We start from the raw sequence: 22,714 nt of genomic DNA on the forward strand, positions 1-22,714 counted from the left end.
GCCTAACTTTCATAGACAGGGTCTACAGTACGTAGATGGAATCAGGGACCATAGATGAGCTCGTGAAACCTGTCAATATCAGCCTTCTTTCTTGATCATTTTGGTCTTTTCCCACTCTTTAACCCCTAAACTATATCATTTTAGCCTCTCTAAGTGGGATTAAGGGGAAATTAGTTTGTTAAACCTCCCCATTTACTCTTTAACACTGAAAATAAAATTCCTTACACTCAAGGTTCCTCCCAATCAAGAACTAGGGTTCCATAATTTCAAGCCTTAGTTCAAGAAATCAAGCTAGGGCTTCCACTTCAGGTATGTGAAATTTCATCAATGTGCATCCTTTCATGAATTGAGTCCCAAGAAAACCCTATATTTTCAGATGCTAAATTACATAAAATTTTAGAGTTTCTATGAATGGCATAAATTTCAAAGTAATTCAATTTCCTTTCGTTACCGGTCTATAAGTATATGGTTTCTCATGATTTTTGTCATATTTGTTAAACTAAATATTTTATGAATCCTTAGAACACAATGTGTCTTGAATATTCATGTTTCATTCAGCATATAAGAGTATTCATGATCGGTTCATCTTTAATATTTTTAGAATTTATTCATGAGATGCTTTCAGATAAAGTGTCTACCATTTCATTATCATGCATTCAATATTCATGAGTTATTCATTATTACAAATATGATTTGTACTACCAGATTATGACCATAAATTCAGTTAGGAAAGTTACTTTGCACAAAGAAGATTTTAGGGATAAAGGCTCACGATGAACATCTGCTGAGATCTTTGAAAGCAACCCCTAAGTCCAAAAACTACGTGCTAATGTAGGTCTTTGTAGCCCTTGTAGGCACATAGTATCAACTTAGTGGTATCACGTCAGATCAGATTAGCCTTTATACCCTGGAAAGGTATATTGAGCCTTTTTTGATGGAGATTATGCATCAAACTCCATGTCTAGATCACATGGTTATATGTCGCGTATATCCTACAATCCAGTCCTTTAAATACTGCATGACCATGTATTTAGTTATTTTAGTTATACTACTTATTAGTTGCATGCCATTTTAACTTGGTCATTACATAAGTTCATGTACATCAAATCAGTCTTTCAGATTTAGCATGTTCGACTTAGTATACTTGTGATGCATGTCTCACATACTCAGTAATTCAAAGTATTGACCACATTCTCTTTTCTCTATATTATTTTCTAATATAGGTTCGAACGTTCAACATCCAGCCCGTGGTTAGTACGTCTTTCGATCAACTGAGTAATAGTATTGGTGATTCCTCATTTTTCGAGGACAACCTCTATATTTCTTTCAGGTATTTAATGTTTCATTTATCATACAGTTAGAATTAACTGGGTGCTTGTCCTAGCAACTCATTTTAGTAGAGGCTTTCTGATAGATAATCAAGTAGTTATTTCAACTTTATGTTGTGTCACCAGATGAACTCACTTTTAAGTATTCAGTTTTAATTATTCAGACTCATCATTTATTTCAGTTTAGCTTCCGCATTCAAGTATCTTCAGATATTTCTTATGTAATTCATAGTGTCATGCCAGACCATGGATTAACTTGAAGTCACTTGTGACCCTAAACATCATGTTACGATTAGGGTGTAGTCTTGTGTCGTGACAATTGGCTTATCAAATATTGAAATGACTATTAGCGCGAGAAAATTGGTCGATAAAAGTGTTGGTGTTTTAACTAACATACAATTAATGAAAGAAATTTCAGTTGTTAAAAATAATTATATGATTGAATTAGTTGTTGTCGTTAAAGATTTTTAACGATGGGATGATAAATTTGTGTTGGAAAAATTCGGTTGCTAAATAGGACATATAACGATCGAAATTTATGTTGTTTCTAAATGTTCTTTTAGCGATTGAATTGAAATCTGATCGTTAACTTTTAACGTCAGAATTTTTAATGACTGGAGACGATTGAATTTTTTTCGACCGTCTTAGCTTTTAGCGATCGAATTTGAACTTTTAACGATCAAATTATCCCTCGCCAAAGCCTTTTTTGTAATAGTTATGGACCACCAAGGTTCGAGCAAGAACATTTGTTTTTTCTATTTTCCTTTTTTTTAGCTAGCTATTTTGTTTGGTTGTTTTGCATTTTTGGACCTGGCCGGTTTGGGCCAGCTTTTATGTTGTGTTTTGAACCATTGTTTTTTTTTTTAATAAAAAAATAAGGTTGGCCATTTTAATCCCAAAAACAAAAAAAAAAACTTAACCTTTTGACCGCTTATCCTCTGCTCCTCTCTTTTTTGTTCTCTCTTTTTCACTCCTCTACTCCAAGAAGACGCAAATTTACTTGTCCAGAAGTTGCGCCAAACCATCAGACATCTATCATCACTTTCTTCTTGTCTTAACCCCCGCCGTGCTGCCCAAACTTTCTTTGTTCTCTGTTGAGAACACTCCTTAAGCAGGGAATTTTCTCTCTCTGAAAACTTTGGAAGTCGATTGTAGAAGCAGAAGAACTCATGCTAAATCAGTGTCCAATTTATTGATTTAGATACCTCGATCATCTCATGTATGCAGGTTTTAGTTGTTGTTTTTTTCGTCTCTTTTCTTTAGATCGAATTGGATATGTTTGTGATTTACCACTCTTTACCCTTATTTTCCCATTTCTGAAACAGACTTGAAAGGCCTCTATTTCAGTGTATAGTAGTTGTTTCGAAAAGGGTTTCCTTGATGGAAGATAATTTGATGAATGGTATAGTAATGGATCTTGATTTGAACCAGGAACCTATGGAGTCGTCAGCTTTAGGATTAGGGTCTTTGTTGAATGATTTCGAAACTGCTCATAGTAGGATAGAGCAAAGAATTCTTCAGCTTGAGGCTGTTGCAGCTAGATCCTTGCATCGCCATAGGTGGCGTCAGGCTCATAATTCTGCTGATGATGAGACTCGTAATTCTGCTGATACGGGTGATGTGGTGGGTAATGAGGTTCAACATCACAATTTTGTAGGGAACGGAAAAGGATGCAAAAGAGATAGATCCCATTTAGTAGCAAAGGCATTGGAGATGGATTTAGTTGTTAAGAAAGTTGATAAGAATGGTGGAAGTTTCTTTGACTGTAATATATGTTTTGATATTGCAAAAGAACCTATTTTGACTTGTTGTGGCCATTTATATTGTTGGTCATGCTTTTATCAGTTGCCTTATGTTGATTCAACTACAAAAGAGTGTCCTGATTGCAAGGGAGAGGTGACAGATGCAAATATTACTCCAATTTATGGCAATTCAAACAGTTACTGCTCCAAAGAAGTGCACTGTGGTTCGGAATTACCACCAAGGCCAAAAGCAAATAGAGTCGAGAGTGTTAGACAGCAGCGTGTGACTCGGGGTTTGTCTCATATCCCAGTTGCAGAAGCACTTAGGCGAATTAGGACTAGTATTGGATTGGGCGATCACCCACACCAACTGGAGACTGGTGGCGTTAGTTCAAGTTCTGTGAGCGGCTCTCATGAGTTGCAAAATACTGAGGCCACTGGCATCAGGCGATTACGCTCCCGAGTGTTTTCAAGGGTATTATCAGAGAGTGCGGCTTCTCTTTCATCGGAATTAGAAAATGCACAGCGGATGATTGAGGACCTTGAAGCGTCACTTACAGACCGCATTCACGAAAGAAGCAATTCGCAAGTTTCATCGATTGGTCATGTTGCAGCTGATGAAGGTAATTCTCCCAGAAGAGATGCTGCTATCATACGATCAGAGCATCAGACTCTGGATTCAATTGCAGAGACAAGTTCTGTTGCATCTTTTCCTTCCTCTTCTCAATCAAATGAAGTTTCTGATGCTGCACTTCAGTTGGAAAACCTGACAACTGATAGTGGAAACCTGCCTGTCAGTCGATCTCCATCGTCTTCCAGGAGGAGAAGTAGTTTCTCGAGGCTTTCAGATTTAGATAGCGAACTTCTTCATGAAACAAGAAGAAGAAGATTTAACTGATGCCTTTGTATGATTGAGGTATAGTTTCTCTGTTACCTTACCTAAACAAGTATTTTTCATGTTATCATGTTCATCAACTGTGAGAAGTTGCTACTCTAACTAAATGATTTAGGTTCTCAAATGTGGTCAAGAAAGTGGTGTTCCCCTTGTTGGAAGTGATAATCTAGCTAATAGATTTACTGTGGTGGAGGAAATTTCTGATAATAAGCTTTTTGAAAAAAATTTAGCTGCTGAGATTGTGGCATCTTGGCTGTACAGCAGATAGTAGGTACTTTTCTTGGGAAGCAATGTTATTCCCATTGCTTTTTTATACATTTCATGGCAGTGTCTGGTGGTATAATGACAGTTTTCAATTACGTAAATGTTATCCCAGGTTTACTTAAGAGTAAAATCGATCTCTTGTATCAAACATTTCTTTCCAGTTTCATGAAGTCTAAAGTAGTACTTCAGCTCATTATTAGTCTTTCTATTCTTATCGATTTCTTTAATAAAAATCAAACTTAGTATTTCTATATTCCTGTAGTCTAGTCTTAATTATCTTGTAATCTATAGATGCTTCTCGATATGAAGTAGACCCTGATTTTTGGTACCCTTCTCTCAATTTATTCTACTGGGAGACTAAAAAATCAGGTTTCTCGTAGAAATCACAAGGATGAAGAAGTATTGAGGTAGTTCCTCATCTAGTGGCAATCTTAAGTCATTATGAAGCGGCCGAAATTTACAAAACTCTCTAGACTTAGGGATGACACACGCACTTGTTGTGCTAAATGGAGTTATTCGAATAAGTGAAAGTTGCCAAGGGAGAATTTCTAGGATATCTTTATGATTTTTTTACAACTTTGGGAGAAAGTAAATGATTTTATTGACATGACCGAAGAACTCTGCACCCAAGATGTATACCGTGTAAAAGAACTTACAATAAGATATGGTTCTCTACAAAAAGCATCCAATTATTGGTACTGATTGGCATCTCAAATGTGCACGCTGAAAATATAATAGAAACAAAAAAGTTACCCAATATGTTCATGAGAGTTTTCTCCTCCATCAAGAACCCTACAGTTCCTTACCCTTCATATTGTCACTATTCTCTCCTTCAGTTTTTTCTTTTAAATTTCCTTCATAGTACAGATTCCTTTATCATCCCTGACATTACCCATTGAACTCCAAATATATTCCTGATCATGCACAAAAATTTGTGCACAATAGGACAATGAAGTACAAGTGGTTGACATCCTCACCCCTTTCTTACACATGAAACACCAGCACGGACAATACAAATTAAGATACTTCTTGGTATTGTCAGGATTTATACAGTCGAATGATGAATTTCCTTTTTCTCCTCAACTGAAAATATCATTGTCTTGCTTCTCACATATCCACCTAACTCTGCCCGTAAAAGTAATCCTTTGCCTGTAAAGGAAATAAGAGGACTATTGAAATCCTCATTTCCTAATCTTAAAAGTTTCTTCCAAAGTTTTATATCCCATAATATCCTTCGTCCCTTTTGATTGCCAAGTTGATTTACTGCAGCTGTCTGTTGCCTTGATACATTGTAAACGAGTTGATAGACTTCACATAATGGAATGTTCGCACATCATATTTGTTTCTAAAGTGGAGTCTCATACCATCTCCTGGCTTATACTTGACATTTTTTGTAAAAATCATCCATGCTTTAATAATACTCTTGCATAGTGGGGGCGCAGTGCATCATTTGTATCTGATTTGACCTCCATCCCTCTATGTCTGTTCCGTATTTTCTTCAATGAATGCTTTGTCTTGTATCTCAAACATCCATAGCTATTTTCCTAGTAGAGCCACGTAGAATACCTTTAAAGTCTCTTATACCGAAACCCCTTACCTTTTTATACAGGATATAGTGGTAGTTTTGATCTAGTGATTGACTTTTATAAAGAAACTTAAAGAATATACTGTTGTTTCATCCACTCCACCTACCAGGATGATTTCACTCTTCTTCCAATTAATCGTCAAACCAGAGGCTTCCTGGAACTACAACAGTATATTCTTCAAGTTCTGGAGTTGTTCTGTCTTTGCATCACAAAATACCAAGAGCAAGATCGCGAAGCCTCTCAATTCCTCTTATGGCTGTTTGAGGCTTCTATTATCTATAAGATATAAATTATCTCCACCTCAATCGTGCCTCCAATCCTTGGCTACCATATGGCAGCGTGGGGTCCACCCAAGCTGATGCATTACCTACTTGACCCTAAGTAGGTGCATCACCTTCTTTTCCAAGTAGGTGCATCACCTACTTGCTTTGAGTAGGCGCATCATCTCCTTATTTCTCTTCCATGGGTTCGTAATCTCGTCTCACTCCAAGAGCCTATGTATTCTTTGCTACTTAAAATCGACGTGTGCTCAAGTAGCTTAGTTATGTAAGACGTCCAAGTAGGTAGCTTACGCAAGAAAGTCGAGTCCTACGACCCATTACTTGGCCTCCAACTCCTTCCGGATTCTTATAACCCTATTTCCAATCTTCTCTATTATGGGGTATCTCATTCTCCTTTCCTTAGAGTTATTTGATACGTAGTGGATAATCTAGATCACACGGCACTTTTCAAGAGACTTAAGACAGTGTCCCAAGGTGCGAAAGTACGGGGCATAACAAAGCTATGGTCATAAGTCATCGTGGAACACCGCCCATCAATAGTTAGTCAATGCAACACTTCAAACTTGACCCAACCTAATTCCAAATCATCAAACGAGGCCCAAAACCTCAAATCATCCATAAATGAGCCGAAAGAAAAGGAAAAAAAGGTTAGAAGGTTGTCAAGTTGTGGAAACGCCTAATCTAAGGCTCAAACTACTAGACCCAAGTATGTTATTCCAATCTACATGGAGCTAAGCCTTCCAAATCGAGGTCGGAGTGAAAGCAAGGCCTAACGGCTCCAACTAACTCAAGTCTATGGAAACACTAGCCTAAACTTAGACTAAGGCCAATATGCTCATAATCAATAAGAAGTAGTAATTATCAAGACCACATGGTATGGATGATCACTTTGAAAATAAAATCATTCTCACAAGCTCCCAAATCCCCGAAATAAACCTCAGACATGATTTCTAAACACCTAAGCATGGTTCAATAGCTAACCACCCCAAATTCCACCTAATCAATAGGAGTTCGCATAATCAAGATCAATCTAAGGAATGAAAAGCCATAGCCTACCTACAATCCAATCACATGAGCTCTAAAATCAAAGAACCAGAGCTTTCCCTTTACGAACGGCCTCCAAACGCTGCCACCCTATCAAAAATAGGTATACATTATCAATATGATCATTTTGACATTAAAATTACTAAAAATGGAGACAAACTAATTTTGGAGTAAAAAATGGAAATGTCATACCCGCTCCGATAATTTTATAATTGACTTGGTGAAAAGGTCTCATTTACCACCTCGAACTTGTGTTGCAAAATGGAACACAATTCTGGGTTTGGAACAACAAGACATTAAAGCATGCAAAAATTTCTTAGTTAAACTAAATTAACAACCAAGATAGAAGGTACTGGCTTGAATTTACCTCCAACGAAGGTCCCCAACTAGGTTTCGAAACCCTCAACACCTTCTCCTAGCAATTCCCTACAAATTGGCCTTTGAATCACCCAATTTTTCCAAGAAATGAGAGAGATATGAGAGTTTGAACTTTGGGAATTATAACTGAAAAATAGACTAAAATAATCCCACAGGCGTCGCAAAAGAAACCATCGAGGTTGCTTAAGCAACCACCTTAAAGATGCGTGCCTCGCTAAAGCAAGACCTAGGTTACAAATGTGATGTGTTGCTTTTGCGAGCCCACTTTTGCTTTAGCGACCCCCCGACACGAGGGACTTGTCTCTTTAGCAACACCCTGGTCTCTTTAGTGATCAAGGATGGCTTTAGCGAGGGCACTAAAAACAATTAGTGCAAAGGAGTTTTGAAAGTACCAAAGTCTCCGACGGGATGCTCGAGATTTATTCTGAACTCCTGTGCACGCAAACGAGATATGCTACCACACCAAATATGAAGTTTTAGACTCAATGATGCAGTTGAAATTCCCATATAAGGTCATCTTGACAAAAAGTGGATCCCACACCCAAGTGTCATTTTTGTCCAAATTCGACAATGGGCTTTGAAATTAGACCGGATGCCTCGGGAAGTATACAAAAGGTCATTCTAGACCAAAATCGATATTCTGGAACTAACCATGCTCACATAAGTTTTATTCGAGTATGTTTTCTAAGAATATTGACAAAAGTCAAACTTAGGCCAAATTTCAAAAGCTAAAACATCTAATGGTCCAAACTCGCACTGAAAACCTCGATACTCATGCTAACCATTATACTAACCAAATTTGGCCATTCCAGAACTGATGGAATCGTCAGAGTTTTATTTTGAGGTTTCTTACCTGAAGTTATGACCGAAATCAATTTTTTATGTTTTAAAAGCTCCAAAATAGGAAAATGAGAGTAAAACTCAAACGAATGACCAGGCAATTGAACAGTCACTGCCAGTAAGTTATAAATGATTTGGGGTCACTATAGGAGTGCTCTAAACAATGAAATAATTGCATTAACTAAAAAATGACCTGGGGTCATTACAATATCCACTATTGAAAGAATTTTCGTCCACGAAAGTAAGAATCAAGAAGTATCTAAAGGCTCAAATAAGATGGAGAATTGAGATCGAATATCCTGCTCGGTATCCCATATAGCCTCCTCGACTAGATGATGTATCCAATGGAACTTAACCACATGAATGGATTTATCGCAATTGCCTCACATCTCTGCCTAATATGGCAATTGGCTACTGAATAAAATTCAAACGATCATCTAAATCAACTGAATCATAATAAAGCACATGCAGCTCATCTAGAATATATTGGCGCAACATCAAAACATGGAAAACTGGATAAATTGCTGAGAAGGCCAGTGGAAAATCTAACTAATAGGCAACTTCACCAATTATCCTCAAAATCTCAAAAGGCCCAATATACCTGGGGCTAAGCTTTCCCCGCCTCCCAAATCTCATAATGCCCTTCATGGGCGATACTTGAAAGAATACTCTGTCACCAATGACAAATCTCAACGGTCGATGCCTACAATCCCTATAACTCTGATGTCTGCTTTGAGTTTTCCTAAGCCTATCCTAAATCATCCTCACATGATCTAAGGCCTCCTAAATCAAATCTGTACCTCACGGCCTCGAATCTGTAGGCTCAAACCAATCAATCGGAGAGTGACAACGCCTACCATATAAGGCCTCAAATGAGGCCATTTGAATACTAGAGTGATAGTTGTTTTTGTACAAAAACTCAACCAAAGCCAAGAACTGGCCTCATTGATCTCCAAAATCCAAAATATAGTCCTGCAGCATATCCTCATGAACCTGAATAGCGCACTCCGACTAACCATTAGTTTGCTAGTGAAAATTTATGCTAAGATTGATACAAATGCCCAACTCCTCCTGAAAATTCCTCCAAAAGTTGGATGTGAACTGTGAGCCCTGGTCTGATATAATAGAAAAAGGCACACCATGAAGACAAACTACCTCCAGAATATAGATACGGGCTAACCTCTCAGCACTGTAAGAAGTATGCACAGGGAGGAAATGTGGTGACTTAAACAGGGAGGAAATGTGATGACTTGGTCAATCGATCAATGATGACCTAAATACTATCAACACCTCTAGAAGTGCAAGGTAACCCCACAATGAAGTCTATAATGATACGCTCCCATTTTCACTCAAAAATGGGTAATCTCTAAAACTCGCCACTAGGCCTCAAATGCTCGGCCTTCACCTGCTGACAACTCAAGCAATGCAACACATAGTATGTAATATCTCTCCTCATACCATTCTACCAATAATGCTATCGGAAGTCACGATACATATTAGGGGTGCCCAAATGAATAGATTATATGGAGGTTATAGGCCTCGCTAAGGATCAACTAAATTAAACCCCCAACTCTCAGAACACATAAGAAGCTATCAAACCTCAAAACCCTATCTAAATCTAAGGTATACTGATCGGTGTCACCTTCCAAAACTCGATCTTGAAGTGCTACCAACTCCTCATCCTTGAACTGTCGATCACGAAGCCGATCTAATAGAGATGAATAAACTCCCATATAAACTAGCACACATGTAGAATCTGAAATATCAAGTCGAATTATCATGTTGCCTAAGGATCGAATGTCCAAAGCCAAAGGCTACTTTACAGTAGAAAGAAGGCTAGACTACCCATACCCACTGCCTTTCATCTCAAGGCATTCGCTACTACATTCTCCTTGCATGGATGGTATAAAATAAAGAGGTCATAGTCCTTCAGGAGCTCAATCTAATGACGTTACCTAGAATTAAGGTCCCTCTGGCTCATAACATATTGAAGGCTCCTGTAATAAGTGTAGATCTTGGAATGAACTCCATATAAGTAGTGACTCCAAATCTTAAGCACAAAAACTACCATCGCCAGATCTAAGTTATGAGTGGGGTTGTTGCACTCATGCAACTTAAGCTGCCTTGAGGAATATGCTATAACTCGGCCTTGCTGCATTAGTACACAACCCAAACCAACATCCAATGTTTCACAATACATAATGATTCCCTCACCCTCAACTAGAAGAGTCAATATATTGGTAGTGGTAAGTAGCTCCTTAAGCTTCCAAAATCTCATCTCGCACTCCTCATACCACTCAAATAGAACATCCTGGTGATTCAACTGAGTCAATGGCACTGCAATGGTAGAGAAATCCTCCACAAATTGATGATAGTAACCCGCTAGTCCGATGAAGCTACGAATCTCAAAAATAGAGGTGGGCCTAGCCCAATCACAAATTGCCTCAATCTTCACTGGATCTACCATGATGCCATCCTTGGACACCACGTGCCTCATCAAATTTACTCAATCAAGTCAAAACTCTTACTTTGAGAACTTGGCATATAGCCGCTGATCTCTCAAAGCCTGGAGAAGTAATCTCAAATGCTGCTCATGCTTACTCCGGCTCCACGAGTATACCAAAATATCATCTATAAAGACTATGACAAAGGATTCAAGGTATGGCTTGAACACACGGGTCATCAAATCCATGAAGGCAGCAAGGGCATAAATAAACCCAAAAGACATCACTAGGAACTTATAGTGGCCGTATCGAGTCCTAAATGTAGTCTTAGGTATGTTTGTTGTCCTAATCTTAAGCTAATGGTAATTGGATCTTAAGCCTATCATAGAAAACATTGTGGCACACTGAAGCTGATCAAATAGGTCATTAATACGAGGCATGAGGTAATGGTTCTTCACCATCACCTTGTTCAATGGCCTGTAATCAACACACATCCTCATAGAACCGTATTTATTATTCACAAATAGAATTGGGGCACCCCAAGGTGAAATACTAGGCCGAATAAACCCCTTACCTAAGAGGTCCTCAAGTTACTATGGGGGTCATCCCATAAGGAAAAATAGAAATAGGACGGGTACCTGGATCCCAAATCTATAGAAAAATCAATATCACACTCTAGGGTAGGCTAGGTGGGTCGGTAAGAAATACATCTGCAAACTCTCAAACTATAGGAATCGAATCAACTGAAGGGCCATCCCGACTGACATCTCGCACATAGGCCAAATATGCTAAACACCCAGAAGTAACCAATCGGTGATCCTGCATAAAAGAGATAATCCATGTCGGTATGTGACTATAAGCACTCGGCCACAGCACCAGAAAAATTGCTGGCATATCTAAGGTAACGATCTTTGCATAGAAATCTAAGACTGCATGGGAGGGGGATAACCAGTCCATGCCTAAAATCACATCGAAATCAACCATATCTAACATAATAAGATCAACTCTAGTATTATAACCCTAGATAGTTACTAAGAAAGATTATGATACCTGATCCACTACTAAGGACTTACCCACTTGAGTTGAAATATGAATCGACTCTGCCAAGGACTCTGAATACCTAATAGGGGAGCATAATAAACAAAAAGATATAAAAAAGCAGTGCTCGGATCAAATAAAATTATGGTATGTTGATGGCATAATAAAAGCGTACCTGTGATGACATCATCAGATACCTCAGCCCCCACCCTCGCTGGGTTGCATAGAAATGGCCTTGAGCACCTCTGCCTGGTATGTCTAATCTACCATATTTCTTGCCTCCCTGAGGTCCACCTATAACACCCCTTCGGCCGCTCGAATGATCCTAATCTTGACCACCACCTCTAGTTGGAGGGGGTAGTACTGAAACTAGCTGACTGCAGTAGGAGCTAGAGCAATCACCCCACACCTTAGCTGAGGGCACTCTCTGGACCAATGGTCTAGGTCACCGTAGTCATAAAAACCTTTAGAAGAATAATCTGTATGAATACGACCATCATATCCTGAAGAACCCAAATTTGATCCCCTCGAACTCTAGTATGTGCTAGGACCACCTTGATGGTGCTAGTTACTCTCAAATGTAGGTAATACCACTTGAACTGGCCATCTAGACTGACCCGACTAGAACCTTTAGTGGGGCCTATCATAACAGTCCCTTCCCTAGGCTGGGACCCCCAGTAACTGCCCTAGTAGTGATCCCTCTTGGCACTGCCCCTGTGGACCTCACGATGAATATGATCTATAGTGCGGGTGTGATCTAAAAAAACCATACATGATTGACCTTTTAAAGCCATAGGATCAATATAGATCATCAAATGAAACCTGAGTCCATGCACAAAACAACAGAATCTCTCTTTCTTAGTGGGAAATATCATGGTGGCATGGCGAGACAACTTATTGAACCTTTTCTCCAACATGGAGAACTTATCACAAAGCCTTTATCTATTTCTCCATGGTTTGTACATGTCCAAGAAGGCTTCTAAAAACTACTCTTATGAAATTGGTGGTGACTCATCTAGCCTGGTCTGTAGATACGAGCACCATTACTATCTGGCGGGCCTGCAAATATGGTGAGCGGTGAATTCATCTTCTCTCGACTCTACAAGTCCCAAGGAATGAAGTTGCTCTTGATATGTAATCAGAAAATCCTGGGCATCCTCCCTATATTTCTAGGAAATATAGGCAGGGACAACCTCTGGAACACCCCAAGCATATTCTACTTGTGCAGAGATGTGGCCCCATAGGTTATAGCTAGCAAGACGGTAGTGGGGGCTAGTAGCAGCTTAACCTCTAGAGCCACCGCGACAGGTTGACCCTATTGTACTAGAATGACTCTAGCTATAGCTGGGGCCTACTGCTGCATACCCCCTAGTATTGTAAGAACCTTTCTAATCACTGCTTGCAGCTCAGGAGCCATAACTAGTATGGGTGGTGGCTAGGCTGTCCCCACCGGTTGGTGATGAATGGGCTCTACTTGAGTCTTGACCTCCTGCTCTAGAGTCTGATCTCTCTCATAAACTGTTGTTGTATCCCTAGCACAACCTTGAGGTCAGCCTCTACCCCTAGTTGGAGCTTTATCAGTAGTCTTGGGTGAATCAACCCAGTTGCAGTACCGCGCGTGCGACCCATCTGTAAAACGAGTGGAAAAGGTGAGTTTTATGAAACCAAATAGACAAATACTGCGTGAAAGTGATACAAAAGTAATGAAATTCCTAAAGACATCTTGTAGCCTTTTGAAGATAAGTTACTGGAGTCTTCACTCTGATCCTCATGACTCTACTAGACATTAGCTATGTACAAGTGAGATCGGTAAACCCGGGGCTCTAATACCAACTTATTGTGACCCAACCTTTTGAGTCATGATAACACCTACCTTAATCCACTAATAGGTAAGCCAACCCGTATCCCAGAACCGCATGTAATGGAATTAAGGTAGAACTAAAAAAATATTAAAATAATAACACAAACAATAAGAATAAGCATAAGTACAACAAATAACTGTACATACATCAAAATATATGATCTCTCCTAGAACCTGAATGTCACAAATATAGAGCTAATATAAAATACTGATAAAAGTCTCAAAAGTGGATCAAGAAAATAAAAAATGTCTCAAAAAGTAAAAGATAAGTTAAATATGTATAGATGGAGACAGAAAGATCCCAAAATGCCAAATGCTCTGCCTCATCTCCAATGGAGACTATAACTGGCCAGAATCAACGTTGTAATTGGTGCTCGGACTTGCATCACAAAAACAAATGTAGAGTATAATATAAGTATCAAAACAACAAGTACCTAGTAGGCATCCTTGGCCGACTGAGCTATAAAAGTAAAGGCAACATGAAAAGAAGGAATAGAACAGAATGTAGATGAAGAATGGAAGTGTAAAGTAAATTAAAGCACACTAGTATAAAAGAGATAACTAAGGTAATCTATAAGCTAATTACACCTAACTGGGCTCCCATAAACCCAGAAGGTACACTCGTGCATAAGTTTAAGTAAAATCTCAAGAAGACCCCCATAAGCCCAACGAGTACACAAAATAGCTAAAACTACTAATAACTAAACCAACTACTGAGAAATAGACCCGTAAATCCAAGGATGGATAATGTAGAGCCAGATCCATAACCTGAACCAATAGAATTAGAAAGTACACAGACCGGACCTTAAACCAGATGCTCTTTAAGGATATTACTATGATCGAGGCTGGAACTTGAATTTGGGTGCTTGCCAAACATATAGATATGGTTAAGGCCAGACCTTGAATATGGATGCCTAATGAAAGTTTCAATGCGGTTAAGGCCAGACCTTGAATTTGGATTCCCACCAAAAGTATCAATGTAGTTGTTGAGAGTTTCCACGTCAAGCTATGGTTATAAGTCCCCATGGAATGCCATCTATCCGCAATTAATCAATCTAGCACTCCAAACTTTACCCAACCTGACTTCAAATCTCCAAATGAGGCCCAAGAGCTCCAATTGTCCACAAACAAGTTGAAAGAAAAATGAGAAAGGGTAGAAGGTCCTCAAGCTATGGCAACGCCTAATCTAAGGCTCAAACTAGCAGACCCAAGTTTTTTATTCTAGTCTACAGGGAGCTAAGCTGTCTAAATCCACATCAAAGTGAAAGCAAGGCCTAACAACTCCAACTAACGCAAGTCTATGGCAATACTAGCCTAAGCCTAGACTAAGGCAAAAATGCTCATAATCAATAGGAAGTAGTATTATAGATATGGATGATCACTTTGAAAATAACATGTCACGATCAAAGCCTAGGGCATAGACGTAACATGGCGAATGAGGAACCCGAAAGTACCTCAAACAAGCCTCTTAGCATTCTTTTAGCCTTTTATAGGTAATGATGATAAATAAACAAGCAGAAATCATAATAGTAAATCTTCAACTTACATATGTCCAACAATACCTCTAACTATTAGATTTAACGGGGCTAAGAAAAGTCCCTAGCTCACCTTCAATCATAATAGAAGAAATGCCATAGTAAAATATCTTAACATATCATAAGCTAGAAAGATAAAGGAGTATTGTTCTCGGAATATGAGAACTCACCAAAAGTAGTCTTCAATGAAATCTCAACTAGCCACGTTAGGGAAAACGAGGAGGAGCACTGATCCCTACATGGTGATATCATGTAGGCAAAAGAGTATGCGTTAGTACTTTGAATGTACTAAGTATGTAAGGATGCATGAACATTGAGGAAACATTAAAACATTTATGTAATATGGAACATAATATATTGCATGCATAATAAATCATATAGATATCCTTTAAAACATTCATTTTGTGGGAAGATGACCATAACCGACATTTATGATCATGCGAGCTATTACATGGAATCCAACATAACCCCCTACGTTGGCCGGGGAGACTACTTGCCAGGTAGAACTCCGTTAACTTCATTCATTTCTTTAGCTTCAACTTTAAGGGCTATTTATGGATCCATTAGTCTAAGCCTACAAGGGCTCCTATGTTGGAACATAGTTAATGAGACAAGGGGTTGCTACTAGGATACCCTTACCGAATCTCACCTCAATGCCTCATTCGGTGCTAAGTCAATCTCATGGAATAGTTTAATACTTTAAAATATTCATAGCATATAACTTGAGATTTCAAATATCATATTCGGTAGAATAGCTCATTAAAATATTCCTTATTTCTTCACTACTAAGAACTAAAACTATATTTGAGAATGTGTAAAGAAGTGTATGGAGAGAAGACTTGCTTGAGAAAGCTTCATGAATAAAATGAGGAAATAAGGTGGGTATTTATAGGTGGGAAAGAGGGATCTAACAATAAATAAAATAATTATATAGAAAAATCTAAAAATTTACTGGAATATATTGATGTCATGGGTGATGTCAAATGGAGGACTATTGATGTCTTGAGTGATGTCAAATGTATCTAGATCTTTCCATGGTAGGTGAAATAAGTTATCTTTGACAAAATACTCCTTTTCGGAGCTGCGTTTGAATGAGATAAATTCCTTATTAGGATTTGGTACTTCATAAGAATTGTAGATATAGAAGTCTAGTTTCATGTCATTCAAAAATCAACCAATTCGGAGCATCCTACAGTAATATATGAATTTTCTTCTACAAACACTCCATTTCGTCACAACACACTGTCTTACAATAATTTATTTATTTGACCTACTTACCTCCGAAACTTAACATATGGTCTTCACAAACATTGTAGGTAATGATATTGTGATTACTCAAAAATTTTGATCACCTAATTTAGACTATTCTATGAAAAGATATGCCTAAAATAAAGAGGTTGTATCATTTTTAGGTGAGAATTGAAAGTTCGTATACAACGTTTTTAGTGGATATTACATTATCCCCCTTTGGGAACATTTATCCTCGAATGAGGAAAGACTTAGGTTGAGTAGAGTAGAGTGTAAACCAACAACCCATCATTAATGCAATAATGTAATTTAAAATATCGTTTGAAACATATTTCATAATTTTGCAAACATATGACAAGAAAAGTTGAGATGCAAAGATTTCAAATAATTGAGCAAGGACAACTTAATACCTTAGGTTAGGTTAGAGGGGAAAAGATGAGGGTATCACTTAATCATATCCGCTTTCGCTTCCCATGTTGCACTTTCTATTTGTTGATTCCTGTAAATGATGTTAATAGATGCAACTTTTTTGTTCCTCAATCTCTTAACTTGCCGGTCTAAAATTTTGACAGAAACTTCTTCATAGGTCAAGTTTTCTTCAATATTCACTACTCCCATAGATACAATGGAACTAGGATCACCAACTCTTTTTTTCAACATAGATAAGTGAAACACCAGATGAACCATGGCCATTTACAATGGCAATTCCAACTTATATGCAACCTTGCCAACGAGTCTCACGATTCTATAAGGCCCTACATACCTAGGGATCAATTTCCCTTTCTTCCCAAATCGAACCACACCTTTCATGGGTGAAACCTTCAGATACACCCAATCGTCCATATTAAACTCAAGATCCCTTCTTCTAGTGTCAGAATAGGACTTTTGACGACTTTGAGCCGTCTTCAACCTTTCTCTAATGATCTTCACCTTCTCTAAAGCATCAAGTACCAAATCAGGGCCCAACAAGGACATCTCGGCTACTTCGAACCAACCAACCGGTGATCTACATCATCTCCCATACAAAGCCTCAAACGGCGCCATCTCAATACTAGAGTGGTAACTATTATTATAGGCAAACTTGATGAGCGGTAGATGATCATCCCAATTTCCTTTAAACTCCAACACACAAGACCTTAACATATCCTCTAGTGTTTGCATCGTCCTTTTGGCTTGCCCATCTGTTTGAGGATGGAATGCTGTGCTCAACTTTACCTTAGTACCGAGGCCTTTCTAAAATGATCTCCAAAAGTGAGAAGTGAATTGGGTACCATGATCCGAAATAATGGATAACGGCACACCATGCAACCTCACCAACTCCCGAATATACAACTTGGCATATTTTTCGGCACTATAGGTAGTCTTAATCGGTAGGAAGTGAGCTGACTTAGTCATTCTATCAATAATTACCCAAATCGAGTCATGACGCTTCTAGGTATGAGGCAAACCCACTACAAAATCCATATTCACATCTTCCCACTTCCAAGTAGGGATTTCAATGTCTTGGATTAGGCTACCTGGCCTTTGATGTTTGGCCTTCACGTGTTGGCAATTCGTACATTCAGACACAAATCTTGCTATATCCTTTTTCATGCCACCCCACTAATACAACTCCTTTAATTCTTGGTACATTTTCGTTGAACCGGGATAAATGGAGTATGTAGAATTATGAGCCTCCATCGAGATCAAACTCCTTAGTCCATCAACATCTGGAACACATATCCGACCTTGGTAGTATAGCACCCCATCTCCCCCTTGAGAAAAGACCTCTATCTTCTTTTCCTTTACCAACTTCTTTAACTCGATAAACTTTGGGTCAAGATCTTGCTTTGATTTAACATCCACCACCAAAGAGGATTCAGACCTATTTTGAACAACCATACCACCATCATTAGTTCCACACAATTTTACCCCTAATCTAGCCAATCGGTGAACATCTTTCACCAAATCCCTTTTCCTTTCATCCACATGGGCCACACTCCCCATAGACACTCTACTAAGTGCATCAGCAACAACATTGGCTTTACCCGAATGATAGTGCACACTCATGTCATAGTCCTTAAGGAGTTCTAGCCACCTTATTTGCCTTAGATTAAGATCCTTTTGGGTGAACACATATTGAAGACTTTTATGATCAGTATAAACATCCACATGCACCCCATAGAGGTAATGCCTCCAAATCTTCAGAGCAAAAACAACGGCCGCCAATTCAAGGTCATGGGTAGGGTAGTTGCGCTCATGCACCTTTAATTGCCTAGAATCATAGGCTATAACCTTGTCGTTTTACATTAATACACAACCTAAACCAATCTTTGAAGTATCATAACAAACTACAAACCCTTCTAATCTTTTTGGGAGAGTCAAAATAGGAGTAGAGGTAAGTCGATCTTTTAAGGTCTGGAAAATCTTCTCACACTCATCTGTCCATATGAATTTGGATTTCTTTTGGGTCAATTTTTTCATAGGAGATAAAATGGAAGAAAAACCTTTGACGAACCTTCTATAGTACCCGGCTAGACCTAAGAAGCTCCTAATGTCTGAAGGAGATAATGGTCTAGGCCAATTTTTGACTGCTTGTATTTTTTTAGGATCAACCTTGATCCCATCACCGGACACTACATGATCAAGAAATGCCCCCTCCTTTAATCAAAATTCACACTTACTAAATTTTGCAAATAATTGCCTATCCCTTAATGTTTGAAGCACAACTCTCAAGTGATTTTTATGATCTTCCTCACCCCGAGAGTAAATCAAAATATCATCAATGAAGACCACCACATAGGTATCAAGGTAAGGTTTGATCACCCTATTCATCAAGTCCATGAACACCGCCGGTGCATTCGTTAACCCAAAACTCATCACCACAAACTCAAAGTGAGCATACCTAGTTCGGAAGGCCATTTTGGGAATGTTACACTCCCTCACCCGTAGTTGGTGATAGCCAGACCGAAGGTCAATCTTGGAGAAGTGACTTGCCCCTTGCAGTTGATCAAACAAGTCATCTATTCTAGGGAGTGTGTACTTGTTCTTAATGATCATCTTATTTAATTTCCGGTAGTCTATACACATTCAAAGCAACCCATCCTTTTTTCTCACAAATAACATGGGAGCACCCCATGGCGAAATACTTGGTCTTATGAACCCCTTCTCCAACAAGTCCTTTAATTGTTCCTTTAACTCTTTCAATTTTGTTGAGGCCATACGGTAAGAAGGAATAGATATAGGTTGGGTATCGGGGAGGAGATCGATACCAAAATCAACTTCCCTTTTAGGAGGGACATCGAGAAGTCATCAGGAAAGACATCGGGGTATTCATTGACTATAGGAACCGACTCAAGAGGAGGACTTTTGGAGTTGACATCCCTAACCCTCATAATATGGTAAATACAACCCTTAGAAATCATTTTGCGGGCCTTAAGATAAGAAATAAACTTACCCTTTACCACCGAATCACGACCCTCCCATTCAGTAACATGCTAATTTGGAAATTGTAACTTCACTCGACGAGTCCTACAATCTATTTAAGCATAAGATGCATATAACCAATCCATTCCAAGAATGACATCAAAATCTATCATGTCAAGTTCAACGAGATCACAAGGAATAACTTTATGCAAGATAGACACAAGGCAACCCCTATAGACCTTTCTAGCAATAACTGACTCACCAACGGGGGTAGACACCAAATAGGGCTCTAATAACATTTCAGGTAAAACATCAAATCTATTAGCAAGGAATAGAGTAACAAAAGATAAATTTGCATCCGGATATAATAGTGCATAAACATATAAAGAAAAGACCTTTAACATACCGGTAATAACATTGGGTGCATCCTCAACCTCTTATCTCTCATGCAAGGCATAAAAGCGGTTGGTGCGTTGGACACCTACTTGGACTTGTTGACCAAGAGCAATTTGGCCTTGAGTCCTACCACCACTATCTCTACAATCCTTAGCATGGTGGACCAGCTTGCCACACTTAAAGCATGCATTGGAGCCAGCTAAGCATTTCCCTTTGTGAGTCCTTCCACACTTCTTGCAAGCAGAGAAAGTTTGAGTAGCAACATTCTCTCTTGGAATCATTAGTTTACCACTCTTGTCCTTGTTGAACCTTGGAGGAGGAATATTGGTGGAAACTTGTCCCACAAATCGTTTCCCACCTTGACCTTTGCCATTGTTACCATAATCGGACCTTTGAGGGTTAAACCCTCCATCATCCACTCTAGCCTTTTTGAATCCCCTTGATCTCTCTCTAAGCTTCTCTTCTTCAATTTGTTCTGCTTAAGTCATTAACCGAGAGATATCCATGTCCTTGACCAACATGGCCGTTTTGCACTACTTGGACACCAAGCTTGAGATACCGAAAATAAACTTACTCATCCTAGCTCTTGGGTCGAAGACCATGAAGGGAGCATACTTGGACAACTTAGTGAATTTGAGAGCATACTCCCTCACGCTCATACTCCCTTGATGGAGGTTGATGAACTCTTGGATTTTGGCCTCCCTTAGCTCCAATGGGAAGAAGCGGTCTAGGAAGGTACCTTTAAACTCTTCCCATCCTATCGGCCCTATTTTTTCATCCCTCTCAATAACCCATTGTTCAACCACACTCGATCCACACATTTGAGTTGATAAGCCACTAGCTTGGCCTTCTCATTTGGTGGTACGCCCATGAAAGCCACAATTTGATACACCTCATTAATAAACTCCATAGGGTCCTCATCTATTTTAGAACCATCAAACTCGGGTGGATTTATCCTTTGGAAATCCCGAATTCTAGAGGTTGGATTTTGCATTTAGGCAGGAGGAACACTTAGATGCCCTTGGTTAGCTACGACTTGAGCTAATAAAGTAATGACACTGCGAAACTCAACATGGGTTACCCCGTCCTCATGATGTGGGGCATTGGGAACCAGAGGAGTTTAGTCCTCATCGTCAACCCTTGCTGTTCGAGGTGCTCTTCCACGAGTCATTATCTAGAGAATATAAAATGGGTCGTTAGTTAAAGGAAAGCTTAGGATGCTCTAAGGCATGACATAAATTTGAAAGAAGTGAAAATTTTCCTAAACGCCTCATAGTCTCCTATTTATAATTGTGGTGCGCTTCACAACCATGAACAATACCCTATTCGACGCAGTATGTTGGACTCTGAGGACCATTCAAAACCTCGGGCTCTGATACCAAGTTTGTCACAACCCAAGCCTAGGGCCTAGATGTGACATGGCGAATAAGGAACCCGAAAGTACCTCAAACAAGCCTCTTAGCATTCTTTTAGCCTTTCATTGGTAATGATGATAAATAAACAAGCAAAAATTATAATAGTAAATCTTCAACTTACATATGTCCAACAATACCTCTAACTATTAGATTTAACGGGGCTAAGACAAGTCCCTAGCTAACCCTCAATCATAATAGAAGAAATGCCATAGTAAAATATCTTAACATATCATTAGATAGAAAGATAAAGGAGTATTGTTCCTGAAACATGGGAACTCACCAAAAGTAGACTTCAGCGAAATCTCAACTAGCCACGTGGAGGAGAACGAGGAGGAGCACTGATCCATACATGGTGATATCATGTATGCAAAATAGTATGCATTAGTACTTTGAATGTACTAAGTATGTAAGGATGCATGAACATTGTGGAAACATTAAAACATTTATGTAATATGGAACATAATATAATGAATGCATAATAAATCATATAGATATCCTTTAAAACATTCATTTTGTGGGAAGATGACCATAACCGATATTTAAAACCATGCGAGCTATTACATGGAATCCAACATAACTCCCTACGTTGGACGGGGAGACTACTTTCCAGGTAGAACTCTGTCAACTTCATTCATTTATTTAGCTTTAACTTTAAGGGCTATTTATGGATCCATTAGCCTAAGCCTACAAGGGATCCTATGTTGGCACATAGTTAATAAGACAATGGGTTTCTAATAGGATTCCCTTACCGAATTCCTCCTCAATGCCTCATTCGGTGCTAAGTCAATCTCATGGAATAGTTTAATACTTTAAAATATTCATAGCATATAACTTGAGAATTCAAATATCATATTCGGTAGAATAACTCATTAAAACATTTGATAATTCAAATATGCAAGAATTGTCCTTATTGCATAAAGAACCCATCATTTATATCATTTCATCATTTTTTCATTTCATAAGACTCCCTTTTGATCATAGATATTGCTTTCATAGACATTCATTTGGAGTCAA

General features: G+C 38.7%; 1 protein-coding gene across 3 annotated transcripts; it reads left to right on the forward strand.

Moving 5' to 3' along the window:
- Window positions 1–2,240: 2,240 nt before the first annotated feature.
- LOC129889069 (uncharacterized) lies at window positions 2,241–4,422 on the forward strand. Of its 3 annotated transcripts, none has more exons than XM_055964187.1 (2): window positions 2,241–3,986; window positions 4,081–4,422. In XM_055964187.1, exon 1 carries the CDS (start codon window positions 2,709–2,711, stop codon window positions 3,966–3,968), a length of 1,260 nt encoding a protein of 419 aa, XP_055820162.1. In that variant the 5' UTR covers window positions 2,241–2,708; the 3' UTR covers window positions 3,969–3,986; window positions 4,081–4,422. The 3 variants fall into 3 exon arrangements, with proteins under 3 accessions (XP_055820162.1, XP_055820160.1, XP_055820161.1); XM_055964185.1 differs by having other exon boundaries at window positions 2,241–2,555; window positions 2,654–4,422; XM_055964186.1 differs by having other exon boundaries at window positions 2,241–2,547; window positions 2,654–4,422.
- The last annotated feature ends 18,292 nt before the right edge of the window (window positions 4,423–22,714 follow it).

The sequence above is a fragment of the Solanum dulcamara genome, chromosome 5 (assembly GCF_947179165.1).
Source record: "Solanum dulcamara chromosome 5, daSolDulc1.2, whole genome shotgun sequence".
In the NCBI taxonomy this organism is placed as follows: Eukaryota; Viridiplantae; Streptophyta; class Magnoliopsida; order Solanales; family Solanaceae; genus Solanum; species Solanum dulcamara.